Genomic DNA, 19,603 nt, shown 5'->3' with positions numbered 1-19,603 from the left:
GGGTGATACCTTGAACCTGGTAAAGAATGTTTGAATGCTTACTATAAAAGCTTGCTATTTGTTTGCTACACAAGCCAAGAAAACAATTTCTAGTCTTTTTGTTTAGGAAAGGTCTTGTTGTTTGTTTAGCACGTTCATACAAGTGCTTACTCAGCACAGGGACCAAAGCCAGAACTGACTCAAAGATGTTGGAACAGGATGGATCTTGACCAGGCTAAGTTAAGTACAAGAATGGCACTAATTTGTTACCGAAAGCATCAGTCTTGTAAGTCAAACAATAACTTCCTTTCTGTTGGGGGTGATGCTGTTTTTCCATACAGTAACCCCGACATCTCCACTGGCCCACATGTGGGAGAGTTATGCTTGGGATGAAGATAACTTAATTCAGGAGTAAAAGAGAATGATTGGGCAGAATTTCTTGCCTGTCGGGTGGGCGGGCCCGACCCAATCTCCGGCGGGCGGGGAGCCGATCCCTGCCGGAGAAGCGGGCCCCACTGCCATTTTAAATGGGCGGGCCAATTAACGCCCACCCAGCGTGACGTCCGGTGGGAAGCGCTCTGCACTTCCTGTGCAGGCGGGGGGATTCCCCAAGAGCGAGAGTGCCCTCTTTCGCACATGCGCACGAAAGAGCGCACATCTCCCTGAGGCTAAGTGCTGCCTCAGGGAGATCGCTGAAACTTTTAAAAATATGAAAAATAGAAAAAGAAAAATTCCCTAACATGTCCCCCTCATGTGACAATGTCACATGAGATGGGACATGTTCATAATTCACATAATAAGTTTATTAAATTTTTAAAAACCCTACATGAAACCTCATCCCGCCAGTGGATGAGGTTTCATGTTTTCTCTATTTGGCGCCGGGGCTCCTGGCCTGCCCGCCAACCTTAAGGTTGGACGGGCAGGTCCTTTAATTGTTTGAATGACCCTGTTAATGGCCTCAATTGGCCATTGACAGGTAAGTGGGCCCGCAGCTGATTTTGCTGTGGACCAGCCTTCCTGAAAATTTAAATGGGGCGGGATGTCATCGGGGGTTCTGCCCGACGTCATCCCACATCATTTTACCCGTCGGCGAGTGGGCCCCGCCCCCTGCTCACCGACAGCAAAATTCTGTCCATTAAATTGATTTGGTTTATAAAGATTTCACTCGCTCTCTAAGTGCTTGTCCATAAACAGGTTTTACTGTGGAATGCAAATGTGTAATTATCTATCAACTCATTGGAAATTGAATATTGACCATTGAGCATCACACTCTCTGCACCTACTGTTGATCAGTGAGTTGTGTCATTTCTTTTACTTTGCATTTTGTAATTCAGAATAATCATTTTGACCCTTGTTTCGTGGTGCATTCCTTTAACTGGGGGACTGCCTGAATGTACATGTAGCCTGTTCAACATTGTTAATACATGGTCACATTTTAAAAACAAAGTGGCAATGGATTGATCTTTATATCAAGATTCTACCCGATAATAGATATACTGAGGTGAGTTGATGGATTACAACTGTGTTGCCTTTTTCAGTATTACTGATTAACATGTAAGCATTCAGGAATAAACTGAATACAAACATCTTCGAATTTTGTAGCCTGCTTAAACAAAAAATTTATTTCAAACCTACTGGTTCATATGGTAACTTTGCCCTGAAGCAAAGTACACACTACAAAATTGGAGACTGCACTGAGCATGTGGAGGGGATATAAATGATCAGGATTTTAGTCTATCTGTTTACAGGATTACACACAAGAGAGATAGTTCAGCCCATCTTAGCTTATCCAACCAGATTTGTATTTTTAATCATTGTCTCCCCCCCTCTCCATTATTCTGCATCTTAAATAAAAGTTTGTCTTCAAATCATCTGATTACACTACCCAGGTGACCAGTCCAAATATTGACCATTTTTGTGTGAAGATATTTTTCCTGATATCCATATAAACATATGAATTAGGAGCAGGATTAGGCCATTTGGCCCTTTGAGCCTGCTCCGCCATTTAATAAGATCATGGCTGATCTGGTTGTAACCTTAACTCCACATTCCCGCCTATACTCGATAACCTTTTGCCCCTTTGCTTATCAAGAATCTATCTACCTCTGCTTTAAAAATATCCATCTTAAATTGTCCTTTATCCAATTTTAGCCTATACCTTAGTTGTTCTAGTGTTCTGGTATCCTACTATAAATTGAAGTAATATTCCATAGTAAACTTTGTTTTTAATATTTTACATTTTTCTATGAAGGTGAACTTTCAAAGCCAGAGAGTTCCAGCTTCTCCACTCTTTGCCTACAGCTCAATCTTTTGACACTCAGGATCAGCATTGCAGCTTGGATATTTCTTAAAGATTTTGGTTATCAAAACTCAACACAATTCTTGGCGTGCAGTCAGGCTAGGGTACGGTACAGAGTCAACCTGATATCTTTCTGCTTGTAAGTTAGCATTTCACCCATTTTGTTTATTGCTGCTACACAATGATTTGAGACAGATTGAAAATGTATTTTGTATACGTTATACTGGCGGTCAATTGCATCAGATCAGCCTGCTTTTCATTTTTTCCATGAATTGAAAATGATTTTCTCAACTTACCACCGACCCATTCATATCCAGGTTACTCCACTTTTGGACAATACATTCCTCCACACTTCCATGACTGGAACATGCTGGTCTTTTTTACTTGAGATGGAGTACTCACATTCTGTACTGGTTGCTCCATTTAGCAGCCTAGATGAAAACTACCAAAATTTGCAGATTGGGGGTAGTAGCTAAGGTGAAATGAACATTGATGTTGTTTAACCTGGAATTGTTTTTTTTTATTAATTTTTTTATGGGATGTGGGCACTGCTGGATTGGCCAGCATTTATTGCCCATCTCTCATTGCCCTTGAGAAGGTGGTGGTGAGCTGCCATCTTGAACCATTGCAGTCCTTGTGGTGTAGGTACACCCACAGTGCTGTTAGGGAGGGAGTTCCAGGATTTTGACCCAGAGACAGAGAAGGGACGACAATATATTTCCAAGTCAGGATGGTGAGTGGCTTGATAGTGGGGGAATCAGCGGTTGTAATGCCATTGAATGTCAAAGGACGATGAATGAAAGTTTAGAGCTCCATTATGGGAGCTAATAGCACAGGCATCATCTCCAATTTAGAGGAGGCAACAAAAGTACACCAGCTGCTACAATGAGTCAGAATGCAACCTACTCCCTGCTCTCTCAGACTTGACTCCAACATAACCATAAATGACAGGATAAAAGTTTTATTTCTATGATGGTAGTGAGGGTTATATATGAAATGTAACACAAACTCTATACATTACATGCCCCTGTTGACAATCAATCTTGGCCCTCATTCAGAGAGGCGATTCCTCTCTCACTTTCAACCTTCCAATGTTCTACCCATTACAATTTTTGGTCCGTGTTTAATCTGTATAGAGCTGATTTTTTTTTTTCTGCTTCTCCAAAACTTTTCTCTTGTCCTCCTCCTTTTACCAGCATCTTCGCTGCACTGAGATGAAATCTGATCCATTTAGTTCTATCTTTGTCTCCTGCTCCAATTTCTTTCCACGGACCTCAGGACTGTGAAATGTCTCAGCTGCCCCCAATCTCCACTTCTGCTTTCAATCTATAGGCTTTTAAACTTAATTACTACTTTCTCATTTCCCTCTTTTCATAGTGTCATGCATTTCCTGCTTTGGTCCTTCATCTTGACTTCTCAATAAAAGACAAAAGACCAACAATATATGGTCCAACTCTTTAGCACTGTGGATGAGCTTTCATTTGTGGACAATTGGTTTGTGAGTGCACTGTCCAAATGACTCATGCAGGGCTAGTGCTATTAGTTTGACACAAGTAAATATTGATCTAATTGTATCTACAGTCTTGAGAGCACTAATGGGCAGAAAGACAGCTCCACCAACCAGTGTTTCCATCAATATTAAAGAAAGGAAGCCTTGCATTTTTATAGTGCTTTTCACTGCCTCAGGATGTCTCAAAGAGTCTGACAGCCCATAACGTACTTTTGAAGTGTAACCACTGTTGTAGGAAATAATCAGAACCATTTCCCCCCACAAAGGTGGAACCCAGGAAGTTCAGAAGAAAAAAATGGAAGAAAGAACTTGCGCTTATATGGCAACTTCCATGATCTCAGGATGTCTCAAAACAATTCACAGCTAATTATGTAACATGTCGTCACTGTTATAAATGTAGGGACACAGCCAATCTAGAAGTATGGCTCTTTAAAGTTGAAGAGCAAGTGTCAGCTGTGGTGCAGTTGGTAGCACTCTCCCCTCTGAGTCAGAACTTGGCTGTTAAGTTCCCACCCCAAAGGCTTGATTGTTAAATATAGGCTGAAAATCCAGTGCTGTACTGAGGGAGTGTTTCGCTGCCAGAGGTGCAATCTTTCGGATGAGGTGTTAAATTGAGGCCCCATCCATCCTCTACACTGGATGTAAAAGATCCCATAGTGTTATTTAAAGAAGAGCAGGGGAATTATCCCTGATGCCCTGACCAATATTTGTCCCTGAATCAACATCACAAAAAGTAGTGACCTGGTCATTATTATATTGCTGTTTGTGCGAGCTTGCTGAGTGCAAATTAGCTGTGTTTCCTACATTATGACAGGGACTACACTCACTTCATTGGCTGCAAAGGCCTCCAGGGCAGGATTTTCCACTCGGCGTGTGGGCATGCGCCCGACACACCCCAGCGTGAAATAACGTGCGACGATGTCGGGCGAGTGTCCCGACGTCATCGGGCGCTCGCGCAATATTTCAGTCAGCCGGCATGCACGAGAGTCGGCAGCACGCCCGATGACGATTAAGAGGCCTATTAAGGCCATTAATCAATTAATTAATGTGTATTTTTCGCTGCCCGTCGAACGTTACTGTTGGCGGGCAGGCGAATCAGTCAGGCGACCTTTGGATTTTTTAGGGTGGAATGAAGTTTCCGTAATTAAATATAAAAAAAACATTTGGGAAGAATTTTTATTACGTTTATGTGAGTGGGTACTATCTGGGATCATCTTTTTCACATTTTTAAAACCTTTGTTCTTGATTTTACAATTCTTCAGCTCCCTGAGCCAGCTCCCTGCCTTCAGGGAACTTTCAGTGCCCGCACCCCCGCGCATGCGCAGACTTTTGCGTTCACCTTCCTCCTCTGCCAGCGCTGAGCTTCTCAGCGCACCTTTCACGCTGGCCGACCGTTAATTGGCTTGGCCAGCCAGCGTGAAATCGCGGTCCGAGGCTGATCATGGACGGCCGGCCGTTCCCTGGCTGCTCCTAGGCCTGCCCAACGACCCGAAAATCCTGCCCCTGGTGGTCGTGAAAAGCACTACATTAAATGCAGGGCTCTCTTTAAAACCCAGCTGTTTGACCAAGCTTTATGTCATCTACCTCAATGTCTCCTTGTGTAACTTGGTATCACATTTTGACTAACAATGCCTCTGCAAAGTGCCTTAGGACGTTTTACCACATTAAAGGCATTTTAGAGATGCAAGCTGTTTTGTTGTTGTTGTTATTTAACCAAATTCACTACACGTGACTTATATTGTGTCTTTTAATTCAATACACATGATTCACAGTGCACATAATTCACTGCATGCAGTTTACATGATGCATTTTAATTCATTGCACATGGTTTCCACCGTGTATTTTAAATCACTACATGTAGTTACACCATGCATGTTAATTAAGGGCACACCATTTACAGCAGGCATTTTAATTCACTACACGCGATTTTACACTGTGCATTCAATTTACGATACACGGTTGACACTGTCTTTTGATGCAGCACAGTTGAAAATTTGGCAGTTAACCGAATTAGCAGCTGTCACGCAAACAGGATATCAGAGACACCCAAATGATAATTCTGTCAGGGTTACATGTACGTCTGGAACCAGTCAAGTGAACTGAAGCAGCGTAACAAATTCCTGGAGTTAAAAAGAGGGCAGGGTGTGACATATTGCTTGTGCTGGTTGGTAAATAAAAGGATACTCGAACTGACTAGTGAGAGACAATCAGACAAAAAGTCAAGCTAATGACTGAGGAGGTGTTTGCGTAAGATGTGTGATAAGCTGTTGCTGCCTGCATGATACAAAACTCCCATCAACTGCCCACTGGGTCACACGTCTGGTCTGTATCTGTGCTCCGCCATTCCTCACAGGAGAGGTAGCTGAGCTGCTGAGCTGCAAGATAATGAAACTCTAATGAGCTCACCCTACTGATCACAAATGTACAACAAGACAGACAAAAGTTAGCAGGCATCATGGAACTAAGATGCTAAGCCCTGCCTTCTGTGCTGTCATTTTTTTTTGTAATCATCATCACTGCTCTTTCACCATTTTCCAGGGGCCAAATGGACCTTAACAAAAAGGGCCAGCTCTGCCTTGTGCTCCTCACATATTCCCAGATGTGCCATCAGGTAGGCCGTGTTGCTCTATTGTGCTTTCTACTTAACAGTCAAACAAAATCCACAAGAGGAAACACATCCTTTCATTTACCCACCTTTTACACCAACCCTCTGTTGTATAGTAACAATCAGAAAGAAACAATTTCCTATCAATGTGATCTTGCTAACGAAAATACATTTTATTCTCTATCTTCTGGTTCATAGAAGAAAATATTTGGAATAATTCAGATAGCGGATAGACAATAGAAGCTCACATTGTAATGAAATACCGATCTATTTTTAACTATGATAACACTGTATGCTGCCCATAGAGTTCTGATGGAACCACTTAGTCTCAGATCAAGTATCTCTTTCAGTTTTTGGTTTACCCAAAGAAATGTATACCTTAGTTGTTCCTATTTTGGACCAGTGAAGCAGATAAACATGATTATCTCTTTAAACCATAAAGGCAGATGATTGTAAAATGATTTGAAGCTGGATTTGTCAAGGTTCAAACATATCTTATCTGTAACTAAAGCAGTTGAAGAAATTCAGCTGGCAAGGACCTAAGCTCTGGAATTCCCTTCCTCAGTCTCTCGACCTCCTTTATTTTTTTCTCCTTTAAAATGCTCCTTTAAAAACCTACTACTTTGACCAAGTTGACAGTCATCCTAAGGTCACATTAGGAGAGTCATTGTCAAATGTTGATGGATCATGGTGCCTGTGAAGTGCCTTGGTACTTCTTAACTATCCTAATATAAATGCAAGTTGCCATTGCTGTAAAAAATTCAGACTCACTTGTATTTGCCAATGAAGGACCTATTATTTGTTTTAGGAGGCATTCGAGGCATTATGCTGCCTTGAGATGGGCAGGCCTGAAAATTCGTCTGGATCTAGAAAGAACATCGTCTCCAGATCTCTGCCATATCTTGATCAACCCAATGATGACAACCGCACTCAAAGTATTCCTTTCTGCGCCTCTGCGCCCCCCACCCCCCATTCTATTATTCGCTCTCTTTCTGTGCCCTCTCCGCACATTCCATTATTCACCCTCTTTCTGCCCCAGCAACATTCCATTCTTCACCCTCTTTCTGCCACCCCCTCCCCACCACATTCTATTATTCGCCCTCTTTCTGCCCCCACTCCCCCATTCCATTATCCTTCCTCTCTCCAAACAGGCAAAACATGCAATATGTTTGATTTTCCTGTAGCGTATTGGTGTAATATGCTAAATAAGCCTATTGGCAATACTAATGTATACTTTCACAGCAATTATGGCAGGCAACTCCCACATTGCTTTGCCAAATGTTTAGATATTTTATTTTAGATATTTTATGATTTTTTTTCCCCATTTGGCTGCAATGGTGACTGTGTACAGCTTTAGTGAGGTATCTGGTGTACGGCTAATTCTTAAAAATGAATAATTACTTTGCCAATGTTATGTTCGAATCAGGATCATGCTTAGAAACAGCAATCAAAAATAGGCAATTTGCATATTGTTGTTGTAAATCCCAGTTCATTCAACACTCAAATCTGACCAAGGATAGCAAAACTATTGAGATTTCAATAATATCAGGTTAGCAAATGATCAGCCCCAAAGTCTCCAGCTGTTCGCAAGTAAATTTGAATTGTACAACCTCCGGGTTACTCATCCACTAACCACACTCCAATTAACACATTATTAGATAATTGGGCGCAATGTGAGTTTTGTACAGAAGGGGTCTCGGATTAACTGGATAGCTCTACCATAGAGCCGGCCGGCGCTATGGCAATGGGCCAAATGGCCTTCCCCTGTGCTGTATCATTCTATGACATTTAAGTGATACGCTTGGACCAAACACTCTAAATAAGGACAGAAAGTGGTTTGGCAGCTTTGAATTCTGTGCCTACGTGGGGGCGGCAACACTTGAGATGTGGTTAAAATCATTTCTAATTTGCTAATTTTATGAGCAGCAAAGAAAATGGAGAGAGGAAAAAAAACTCACATGTGGCCCTCGACAGACCAATGAGCTCCATCTTTCTTTACTGTTCTGTGAATATCAGCTACACTCCCTACCCATTAAGTTTTATTACTAGTGTTCAGCAATTCCCTCATGCCATTGGCCTGACAGATGTAGTTCCATAAAATTAGATCCCAACGATCCCAAATGAATTTAATTTCCATTGTGTTTATACAACTCCAACAGCAGTTGGCTCTGACACCTGATCTTCCAACAAAGTTAAAAAAAAAGTGTTCACGCCCCAATCTGGTCAGTTTTTTTACTTCATTTACTTTTTGTGTAAAGAAAATGAGTGTCTTTTTTTTTTGGGTGGGTATGTGGAAGCCAGTGATAAGTGTCGGTGATTTTACTGAACTGACTAGATCTTACAGCGGGGCAGTGACACGATGTAGAATGTAGCAAAGAATGTAACGTTCTTGAGTTTCCTAGTCAAGGGAACAGCCAAAGGACTAGCAAGATCTACCCACGGAGTCTGAGAAACTATGCTAAAATTGACCAGAATGTGTCGTGTGAAAAGTAGAAAAAACATTAATGTCTCGGATAACCAAAAGTTTGAAACATAACAACAACAAAAAATGGGCTCAGGTAACAAAAAAAAATAAACAGGAACAAAAACACAACTTACACAAAATGATAAATTAAACAATGGTATAAAATAAATTTAATAATCAGGCTATACTTTATTTAGTACAGAAATCTGCAACCACAATATGTGCATACAGTTTTAAATATAATGGCAAAAACAGCAATAAAATAAATACAAGAGTATAATAATTGGATATATTTAAATATACATTGTGATTCAAGCCAAATGTCTGTGAATACTGTATAATAATATTTATAGATTCGCCCTTACCAACACTGACATGACTATCTGACCCTTCTCAGTGAGTCCCAAAAGACCGGTGCTTTCAGACGCTGTAAAATGTGTGGTGCCTGGTTACTGATAAGAACTTCCGCAAAATCTTTTCCAGCCACTCAGTGTGACACAGCTTAAGAGAGAAAAGCTGGCTCAAAATACCCAAGAGCCAGGACCGGTGGCCAGTTTCAGTTCTCCCTGCTTGAGCAGGGCTGAGGAGAAGCTGCTTAGATCTTCTGCTCTGGAATGCTTCTGCTGAGCTCCATTAATTCTTTCAACTCTCCCCCCAATCCTAATGTCCTGTTATGACAGAACCCCTGATTAATAATGTTTGGGGAACTCCCTTGTTCCGGAGGAGCAGATTTTAAAAGGGCGTTGGGGGTGGGGGGGGGGGGGGGGGGGGGGGGGGAAGAGTGGAGAGGGTCTGCTCTTTTCTTGGCCTTATTTTTACAAGAACAACAGTTGAACACTCCACCCATCGTGTTTTAACAAAAGCTGCATTTAGAAACAAAATATTTTGCAAACCCACTGGGTAATTTTCCACCAACGTATGTAAGAACACATCCAACTGCATAAGGTAAATGTGTATTCTGACTACTCAGAGAGCATTTTACTGTATTCTCTAAGGCCATGGCAAGATTGCTGCAGTTCTGCATTGATGCTAGAGGTGCTGCAGTTTCAAGAGAAACATCTTGGCAGAAGAGTGAAATAATTCCAGTTCCCACATCATTTTTCCTGACAAAAGACTTCAAACACGGCAGGCATCAATTCATCGTCTCAAGGACATCCCCTATAAAGAGGTAGTCCAATTGACCGTGTCCCATAATCTTAAACGTGAGCAGCTGCTCCCTTTATCACATTCGCTGGATAAATCCCTGTTTAGAGAGGCAGCACTCCAATTACAGAAGAAGCGAAGGCATGAGCGCTATGTTTACAGGTATCTTTTCAACATACTGGTCATGAATTTCTCCGACAATTTAAATGTGCACTTGGTGAATTTCAAGGTGGGCAAGCGTTGGATGAGAGCCATCTTAACCCCTTTGAGAACTGACTTTTGCTCAGTTTTAACCATAATAAGTTTCCATCTCATACTTTTGGGAATACTGTGTGGAATTCTGCAAAAGAATAGAGCCCAATATTACTCTAATTATAGATCACTTGGAAATAACTTGTCATTTCACAAAAAAAAACAACCCTCACCTGAATTCGACTTTTACCTTCATTTTTAATTAAAAGAAGCATGAGTTCAAACCCAGCCCTCCCCAAACATTCACTGTCCGTTTTATGTGCTCGATTTAACTAAAGGTATGATTGCCAGCTTTGCCTGACGATGGCTACGGTGAGAACGGTTTGGAAATACAAAAATTAGAAGGAAGTAAGACTGATGTCACAAAACCATCCCCTTGCAAGTGGCACGTTAATGGCAGCTGCCTCACCCAGAAAGAATGGCTGAAGGTAATTCTAGTGAGATTACTTAAAACACCCTTGAACCAATAGTGCCACTGGCTATCACAGAATTGCGAAAGGCTTCATTCCGCCCACCCTTCCACTTCTGCTTAAATATTCTCCCCACTTGACCTCTGATTGCAACCATCTCTGTCTCTCATTCCCCCTCACTTCATTTTGTTCATTTGGTGTCCAAAGATATTTGAAAAATGTCGCATTAGCTGATGGAATGTGAGTCCGATTCATTGTTCATTCCATGCAGCTAAAAGCAGAAAGCAGAACGTGCCACTGTTCCCTCATGCAGTGGAAGCAGATATAATTTCCCACTTAAGCCAACTTAAAATTGATGAGGTTTCGTATTTAAAACAATACTCTATAAGCGCCTCTTAAAACGCTAAGGACCGCTGGCTCACAATAATATAGCACAGTCTACAACTTTGTCAACCACACAAAGAGCTGCTCGTATGAGTATTCCTAAGAAAAATCAGTCGGCGACTGTTTAAGTTGGTTCCTGTTTTGTTTTCTCAGTTCATGGCACTAATCCATTAGTGCTTTTTTTTTTGTACATCCTCCAGCCAAGCCTTACCAGTCACACTGACAAAATCAAGCCTTTAAAATGCAGACCTGTCAAATTTAACATTCACCTGAAAATATCCAGGGACTAAGGAAATGAACTGAATGTTTCTTTGCATTTCAAAGTTACTTAAATCAAAAGATCTACTAATTTATTTAGAAAAAGCTTTACATTGATACAAAGTTTAATTCACATTATTTTATATCTTGATCGTTTAAAGTGCAAAAAATCTTTGAATCATCAGAAGTAGACTGCATAATCCTCCCAGAAATGGAATGCACCCTATACTGAGCTATAAGCAATACATAACTTTCAAGAATTTACAGGAATGAAAAATTCTGATTTGTGTATTATTTTGGACTATGCTGCTAACAATACCACAAGCCTCAAAAAGTTAAAACAGTCCAGCTGTTGCTATATGAGATACACATTTCATCCTTCTCCCAGCATGCTCAATGTAGATGACAATACTTGTATTAAGATTCATGATGAGTTTAAAACATTGATATAGTTTATTGTTTTCTCCATTGTAACTAAATTATTCTTTTTTTCCCCCTTAAATGCTACAGTAAAACATTCAGGAATGTGATGCCACTGTCTGCATTAGCAGTCCTTGAAAATAGTCAGATCAGTCAAAGCTACTAAAAAAGGTACAGTTTAGGGATGCAACTTGAGTCACCTGAGCTTCAAATTGTCTTTGATACTGACGTACAGCTATTTAATAATTTCACTTATGCTGTATATGCAGAGTTGTGTCCTGGTCTGCTTCATCTACAATTGTGCATGACTTCTTCAAAACAAAACCTAATTTTATAAAGCATATCTTATGTGAATATATTATTTGCATTTTTAATTGAGATATTAACACGCTTCTTATTTCAAAGTAATGGTCACCACACTCTCAATATTTGCCAGTGAACCAGCAGCACTGCAATGTCCCAACAATGAGGTCATGTAGACTTTCAACAGTAGTATGGGGATAAGTAGCAATTTTGTGCAGACAGTAAAATATTTTCAAACGCAAGCACATTACAAATCGATTCCCTTTGTTGACAAAATTAGCTGCTTCTGTTACATAATTTAAAACTACCCACACCCCTTTTATAAAATACTGCAGAAACCTGTGCTAATGACCCACAAATATTTTGGCTGAGGTCAAATAACTGGGATGCTTGACCTCACTGACATAACTGAAAAAAAGTCTCTGTACTGACTTTCACTTTGCAGTGTGAACACTTGTCTTTTCACGAAAGCAAGCTCTGAATTTCCACCAAGGAGAAATTAAACACTATAATATTCGGAAAAAAAATTCCATGGAAGCATGGTCATGTTGTCAGACAAAGTACTGTGATATGGTTTTACCGTGATATATATATATATATATATAGATATATATTTATGCACATTATATAGAGGTACACAGAGAAGCACAAACACTATTAGCTTAATCACAATCTAGCTGTTTTCTCTCAACTGCTATGTCTATATACCTTGCACTTCACAACAGAAACTGAATGTTCAAAATTAACGTTTTGGCTGTGGATAAAGATATTCAGTGTGACTGGGCAAAATCTTATCAATATTTACTGCTTAAAGATGATCATTGATATAAGGTAATGGCATTATATTGGGACCGTAATCAGGCCTTGAATATATTGTGCACCATTGCATTTTCAATCGACTTTGAAAATCAATTTTTAATTCTTTTCTCCAATCTTGAATACTTTCACATGGATGGAAATGAAATAATATATAGAAAGGCACGAAAAAAAAGAGTACATAGGCTTTCCTTATATGGAGATATATCTGAAACTACAAATAAATTTAAAAACTGGTAAACTCGAAACAATTGTATTTGTAATCTACCAGAAGCATATAGTCTGAAAATATCTATTTATATTTGTATATATATTATGTATATAGATGAAACAAGTCATAAAATTTCAAATGTTTTCCTAAATTCTAGCCTAACAAAAAATGCTAGTACTCCACTAGAATAACTGGGAAAATAATTAGATGCGGTTCTCTGGATAAGAAGCATTTATCTGCAATGCTTCACCATGCAATCAGTTATTGTTTTGCTAGGTGACTATGTATGGCAATAATATAAGCCACGCTATTCCAAAGTTCATCACTAAACAAAACTACAGGTGCACTAATGTTCGTCTGCAAATAACCATCAAACTACAACTATCTGGTGCTTTCCAATATAATCATCAGTAACCAACAGCCTTTCTTCCTCGCGCCTTCCCCCACCATATAGACTGCAGCTGGCATCTTGCCACTCATAAGCAGAAAGTGCTCCACTGCCATCTACAGGCCATGCTGCTCTCCTGACTGCTTAGGCGCAGTCAAATAATTTGAAATCAGCTTCACTTAAATCTTTATTAGTGGGAAATTAACAGGCCTAGGCAAACAAACAGTTGGCACAGAAAAAGAATAACTTTGTTGGTTTTCTAACCATCCTGCTGTTTACACATTTCAGGGCAGAAAAGTTTAATTTGCAATAGAATCATTTCTGTGGATTTCTGCAGGCAATTGCCACTGATTGTGCTTTGCCCTTGTTTGTGCTGCAAAGTGCGAATCTGAATGACCAGTAAAAGCTTTTGGTTACCTGTCTGGTGTGCAATGGACCCTTTGTCTTGAAGCCTCCTTGGGAGCTACACTCTGAGGCACTGAAGTGGTCTGAACTAGTGGAAGAGCGCTTCGACAAGGTGTCACAGCCCCCAACAAAGGTGTTGTCCAAAGGGAGCTCCTGAATCACGTGATGCTTTTTCGCAGAAATGGGGGTGTCTGGCTTTAGATGAAAAGAGGGCTGCGGAGATCCAGATTTGTAATGCCTTGCTAGGTCTGGGCTGCTGGGCTTAAAGGTAGTGGGCGGTGTGCTGCCCCACTCAAACCGTCCTATAGTCTGCTCCTCCAGCTCAGCTGGAAGAGTAATGGTCCCATTGATGGGTTCGTGGGCAGGATCGTCGGGTTTGGACTCCTCGATGGTAACAAAGTTTAGAAGAGAACTCTTTGGGGATTTTCTTTTCTTCCTTTTCTTCTTTTTGTTCTGCTTGCACTCCTGATTGGGAGACATCCATTCGGCACCCTGCTTGTTCCTCTGTGTGGCTTTGAACCTCGAAGATTGCCGACACCGCACCAGCACAGTGACAAAGATGACCACAATCACCACCATAGCCCCCGCCACAATCGCAATCATTATAGTCAGATAGTCCTCATTTTGCCAGGGCTGGGTGCTATCTCCAATGTTCTTATCTAGGGGAGTCTCCATTGTCTTCCGGATTAACTCGTAAATGTAACTAGCATTGCTGACAGTGTCATTTACATACAAGTAGACAAGGACAAGGGTGTGCAAGGGTTTGGGGTAGCCTAAATCACTGATGTTTACCACCAAACGATGCAAGCCCTGGTCTGCAACAGTTGGTTTCTCCTCCAAAGTAATATTACCCGTCACAGGGTCAATTCGAAACAAACCCTTGTTGTTTCCACTAACAATGGTGTATTTGAGTTCCGCATTCATCCCGGTATCAACGTCCACTGCAAACACTTCTGCCACTACTGAACCAGGTATAGCAGAAAGAGGTACTAGTTTGAATGAAGAGTTTGAAGGTGGGTAGATTACAACAGGACTGTTATCATTGACATCGATGACATTGATCGTAACTTTGGCAATGGAGGTACGGGCAGGTCTCCCCCTGTCTACAGCTTTGACTTCAAAGGTGTAGGAGCTTTGCTGCTCTCTGTCGAACGAGACATTGGACCTTATTACACCACTCAGTGGGTCCAAAATAAAATTAGCATTGTCGCCGACAACGGAAGCCATCACCTCTGCGTTCTCCCCGGCATCCATGTCGGTGACTGTAATCACTCCCACAGTGCTGTATTTTGGCAAATTCTCTGACACGAAAAACTGGAAATGGTTATGGGTGAATTTGGGATTATTGTCATTCTCGTCCAGCACTGTGACGATCACTGCCGCTTGGCTCTGAAGCGGCGGATTACCACTGTCCCTGGCAGTCACCGTGAAAATGTAGCGCTCTTGCTCCTCCCTGTCAAACACCCTGGAAGCAGTCAGGACCCCAGTCTTGCGGTCCAAGTCAAAAAACGACGCGTTGGGCCCGAGCTGGTAAACGATCTCGGCATTCTTGCCGCTGTCGTCGTCGGTGGCGCTGATGGTGGTCAGGTAGAGGCCACGGTGGTTGTTTTCTGGGACAGAGAGCTCGATGACGGGCTGGCTAAATACCGGCGGGTTGTCATTCTCATCTTCCAGCTTGACTTTCACCAGGGCGCTTTGGTTCAAAGTGGGCTTGCCTGAGTCCGAGGCGACAATCCTGAAGCTGTACTCTTTGGTGCTCTCGTAGTCCAAGAAAGCCGAGGTCTCCAGCAGGTACTGGTTGTCGTACACTGCCTTCAGGTGAAAGGGCACTTCCTTCTCGATGTAACAGACCACCTTCCCATTCACATCGGTGTCCTTGTCCGAGACGGTGATCAGTGCTATCTTAGTGTTAATGGGGTCTTTCTCGGACAGGTACACGGTGCCATTGATGGGGCTGATGATGTAGCGAATGTCAATGCCAGGCGGGTTATCATTGACATCGGTGACATTAATGATGACGGTGGCCCTGGCAGGAGTGGAGCTGCCATCGGTGGCCAGCACTGTCATCTTGTGGATGGCCGTCTCCTCCCGGTCCAGAGGTCTCTGGACAGTAATGAGACCCAGGGTGCTGTTGAGGGCGAAGTGCCTGCGGACGGCCAGGGAGGTTTGGGGGCTGAACAGGTAGCGGATCTCAGCGTTGGAGCCCACATCAGCGTCGGTGGCGTGGAGCTGGATGACCGAGGTGCCCAGGGGGGCATTCTCGGGGATGTGGACCTCCAGCTGGGTCTCTTTAAACACCGGCTTGTTGTCATTCACATCACTGACGGTGATCTGCAGGATAGCGGTGCTGGACTTCTGGGGGCTGCCTCCATCCTGCACCTTGATCTTCATCACATAGGTGTCCTTCTGCTCCCGGTCCAGGCTCTGCTGGATGATCAGCTGGGGCCACTTCTCCCCCTCGGGGGTCTCCACGATGTCCAAGCCCAGGATGCTCTGGCCGTTCAGCAGCTGGTAGTGCTGCACCCCGTTGCTGCCGGTGTCCGGGTCGGTGGCCGAGGGGATGGGGAAGCGGCTGTTGGTCAACGTGTTCTCCGGGATGGAGATGTTGATGACCGGGGAGGGGAACATGGGCGCGTTGTCGTTGACATCCTGCACGAAGATCTTGACCTTGATGAGCCTGAAGTAGTCGTTGGGCAGGATGACCACCTCGATCTCGAAGAAGCACTCGCTGTCGGTGTAGGTGCCGGCGCACAGGCTCTCCCGGTCCACCCGGTTGGAGGTGGTGAAGATGTCGCCGGTGCCGCTGGACACCCGGAGCAGGGGCACCTCGCCCGCCTTGGACACCAGCCTGTAGATCAGGTTGGCGCTGGCCCCGGTGGCCGCGTTCAGGTGGGAGATGTTCAGGTCCCGGGGGATGCTGCCGATCAGGATGTTCTCCGGCAGCTCCTCCTGGATGGTGTACACCAGCTCCTGGGCCAGGGCAGAGTCCACCGTCAGGCAAGCGATCAGAGCAAAAAACAGGTAGAAATCCCGCAGGTCCATCATTTCACCAGGATCACAGGCACAGGATCACTTTCCCAGTTGTGACTTCCCTCCCTCCCTCTATCTCTCTCTCCCCTTCCCTCTCTCCCTCTCTCTCCCTCTCTCTCAGAAAACGATACTACTGGGGAAACAAAATAATTCAATTTCTATCTGAAACAAACCCCTGCATCCATCGCTGCTGCCAATAACTTTGCTTTAAAATTCTTAAACCCCCCCCGAAGGTTCCTGCAGACAGCACTGTAATTCTTTCTCCCTCTCTCTCTCTCTCTCCCTCCTCCTTCGGTGCAATATTTACAATGCACGGTGCACAAAACTGCCGGAGGATGCATTCAGTTCCCGGCCACAGAAGAGGTTGTCTGCAGATCCCTTCTTCGTGCCACACGACCGGCTGAAAAGAATCATTTTCACATTCTTTTTTTTTATTATTATTATCATTTGAACAAAGCGAACGAAAAGGCAGCAGTTTGCAACGATCCCACTATTGCGACAGTTTACATATTGCAACAGAAGTTGCGAGGGCAGAGCAGACACTACACCCAACTGCAGAATCTTCCTGTTTTGTCCCCTCTCTCCGCTTTAAATCCCGTTCCCTCTAAAGGATGCTTCTCCCTCTGCACCATTTGCCATTCCACATTTTTTTTAAAAACGAAACAAATTAAAGCTGGATGCAAAGAACTTAAAGGATGGAGCTGTGACGAGATGCAGCGGGCATTGAATCACCTCTCTCCCCTGTCTCTCCTCCGTTCTTTAATTCCCCTTCTTTTCACAAACATCCATGTCTCTCCACTGAATCTTCTCCCTAACTCTCAATCACAAGTGGAGTATAGTCCTCCTGGTCCCTCCCACCCCCCCCCCCCCTCCTCCCCTCCTCCCCGGTCCCTGCTCGTATTGGCTGGCCCGCTGCCTGTCAGTGGGACCCGAGGAGCCAGCCCATTGGTGCCAGGAGCTGTCAATCCTCAGCTTTGGCCTTGAAAGTTGTGCAGAATTCCTAATCAGCTGCAAAGCTGACGTCAGCCACCGACAGCGAGTGACTGGTGAGAGGCAGGGTTTTAAATCTACAGAGAGAGAGAGACATACACACACACACACTTACCAACCTGCACTGAGGCACCAACAACTCTCCTGCTCAAGCCACTGTGCCTCTCTAACTGCATATTGACAAAGTGCAAGAAATAATTCACTGGATATGGCCAAAAAATATATAAATAAAATGGCATCAAGCAAAAGACAAGTCACTAAATGGACCCTACTCCTTGAGGCAGACAAGGTGGAACTGGCTCCCTTATAGTCACTGACTAAGAATCATAAGGACTCGAAACTTTTCGAGTTTCTCTCTCTCTCCACAGACGCTGCTAGACCTGCTGAGATTTTCCCCAGTTTCCTGTTCATTTATTATTTTTTTTTTAAAAAATTCAGATTTCCAGCCTCCGCAGTATTTTGCTTTTGCCACCCGGAGTGACTGAGGTGAATTGCACAAGTTGTATTTGGAGGAAACTTGAGGGAGAGAGGACTTGAAGGGCAGAGTGAGGTGAAGAGGGGGTGTGTGTGCTCGTGTGGAGTGTAGACTCTGGCATAGTTGCGCCGATGCGTCAGTTTCAGTGGGCGCAAATTTCATGCAACGTTACACCATCTTTTTTTTCCCCCCCATTACATTTCACCAATTAACAGGTGTTACTAGTGAAAAGTGACATTTGAACATCAAACCCGAAATAATTGAGGTTATTAGTTCATGGACTCACTCTAATGCTCATTAAAGTCCTTTATTTGACATCCTCACCACCACCACCACTACTCCCACTCCCCTTCACCAGAAATGGATCCACTTTAATTAAGTGCACAAAATGAAAAATGTTCGCTGATCGAATTAAAACGCAGTCACTTCATCGCAAGTAACAGAACTGGTGTGAGAAGAGCTGCAGTTCGGGCAGCCGTAGCCCCTGCACTCGGAGGGAAGGAGTATTCATTCATTAACCGAATAATTCCCATCAACTCTGTACAGGTGCCCAGGGTTCGTGATTTATACCTTGAACGCGCATGAAAATAAAAACAAATCTTGTCCCAAGCCTCCTGGACTTCCAACAGGAGTCTGTACCATTCACCTTCTCCCTTCCATCGTGTCTGTCATGTATCTGTTGCTACACACCGAGTGAGATCCAGCAATAAGGCTTGTTTGCAGGGGGCGTGACTCAGAGATCAGGCAGAGGCATAGTTTTTTTTTTAAAAGTGGAGAATCTCTTGTAGAGTTAAAACAATTAACTAAATTAACAAAAACAGGGGAGAAATCAAGCACAGCCCCTAAGTCAGGTTTTAAAGTGGAGAATGTGGAACACACAAGTCAGCGCACACAATAACCCAGATGTGAATGACCCAGTGGTTATTATAGTTCCGGTCATCCGAGTTACACACATTATTTGCACCTTCGGATTAATTCTTGCCACTTAGAATCAGTCCAGTCCTCTACCTCCACCCAGTCTTCAACAGAAACGATTGTGGTGCAGGTGAACTTGAGTTTTAAATATGGAAGACTTTTTTTTCAATAGAAGAATTTCAGCTCTAATTTACAAAGCACAACGGCAAATTATAACAACCACGATTGTCCTCGCAAAACTATTTTTTCATTCAGTTTGGCGGTATTTTGATTTAACTTTCGTGTATGTCAAGCCCATTACCGACAGGAAAATGGGAGCCTCAACAAACATTTTGGGAGATTATTT

General features: G+C 43.0%; 1 protein-coding gene across 5 annotated transcripts in view; it reads right to left on the bottom strand.

Moving 5' to 3' along the window:
* Window positions 1-17,594, bottom strand: part of pcdh9 (protocadherin 9) — a 658,036-nt gene extending 640,442 nt beyond the window's left edge. For 4 of the 5 annotated variants that reach the window (XM_078546009.1, XM_078546007.1, XM_078546008.1 and 1 more), the window contains exon 1: window positions 13,860-17,594. In XM_078546009.1, the coding sequence (XP_078402135.1) occupies window positions 13,860-16,892 (3,033 nt within the window). In that variant the 5' untranslated portion in view covers window positions 16,893-17,594. Of the gene's footprint in view, window positions 1-9,026; window positions 10,341-13,859 lie in introns of those variants that run through there. The other variant, XM_078546010.1, reaches the window with a different exon arrangement.
* Between the last annotated feature and the right edge of the window lie 2,009 nt (window positions 17,595-19,603).

This window comes from Cetorhinus maximus, chromosome 7 (genome assembly GCF_964194155.1).
Source record: "Cetorhinus maximus chromosome 7, sCetMax3.hap1.1, whole genome shotgun sequence".
NCBI classification, from domain to species: Eukaryota; Metazoa; Chordata; class Chondrichthyes; order Lamniformes; family Cetorhinidae; genus Cetorhinus; species Cetorhinus maximus.
This window is presented reverse-complemented; position numbering and strand designations above follow the sequence as displayed.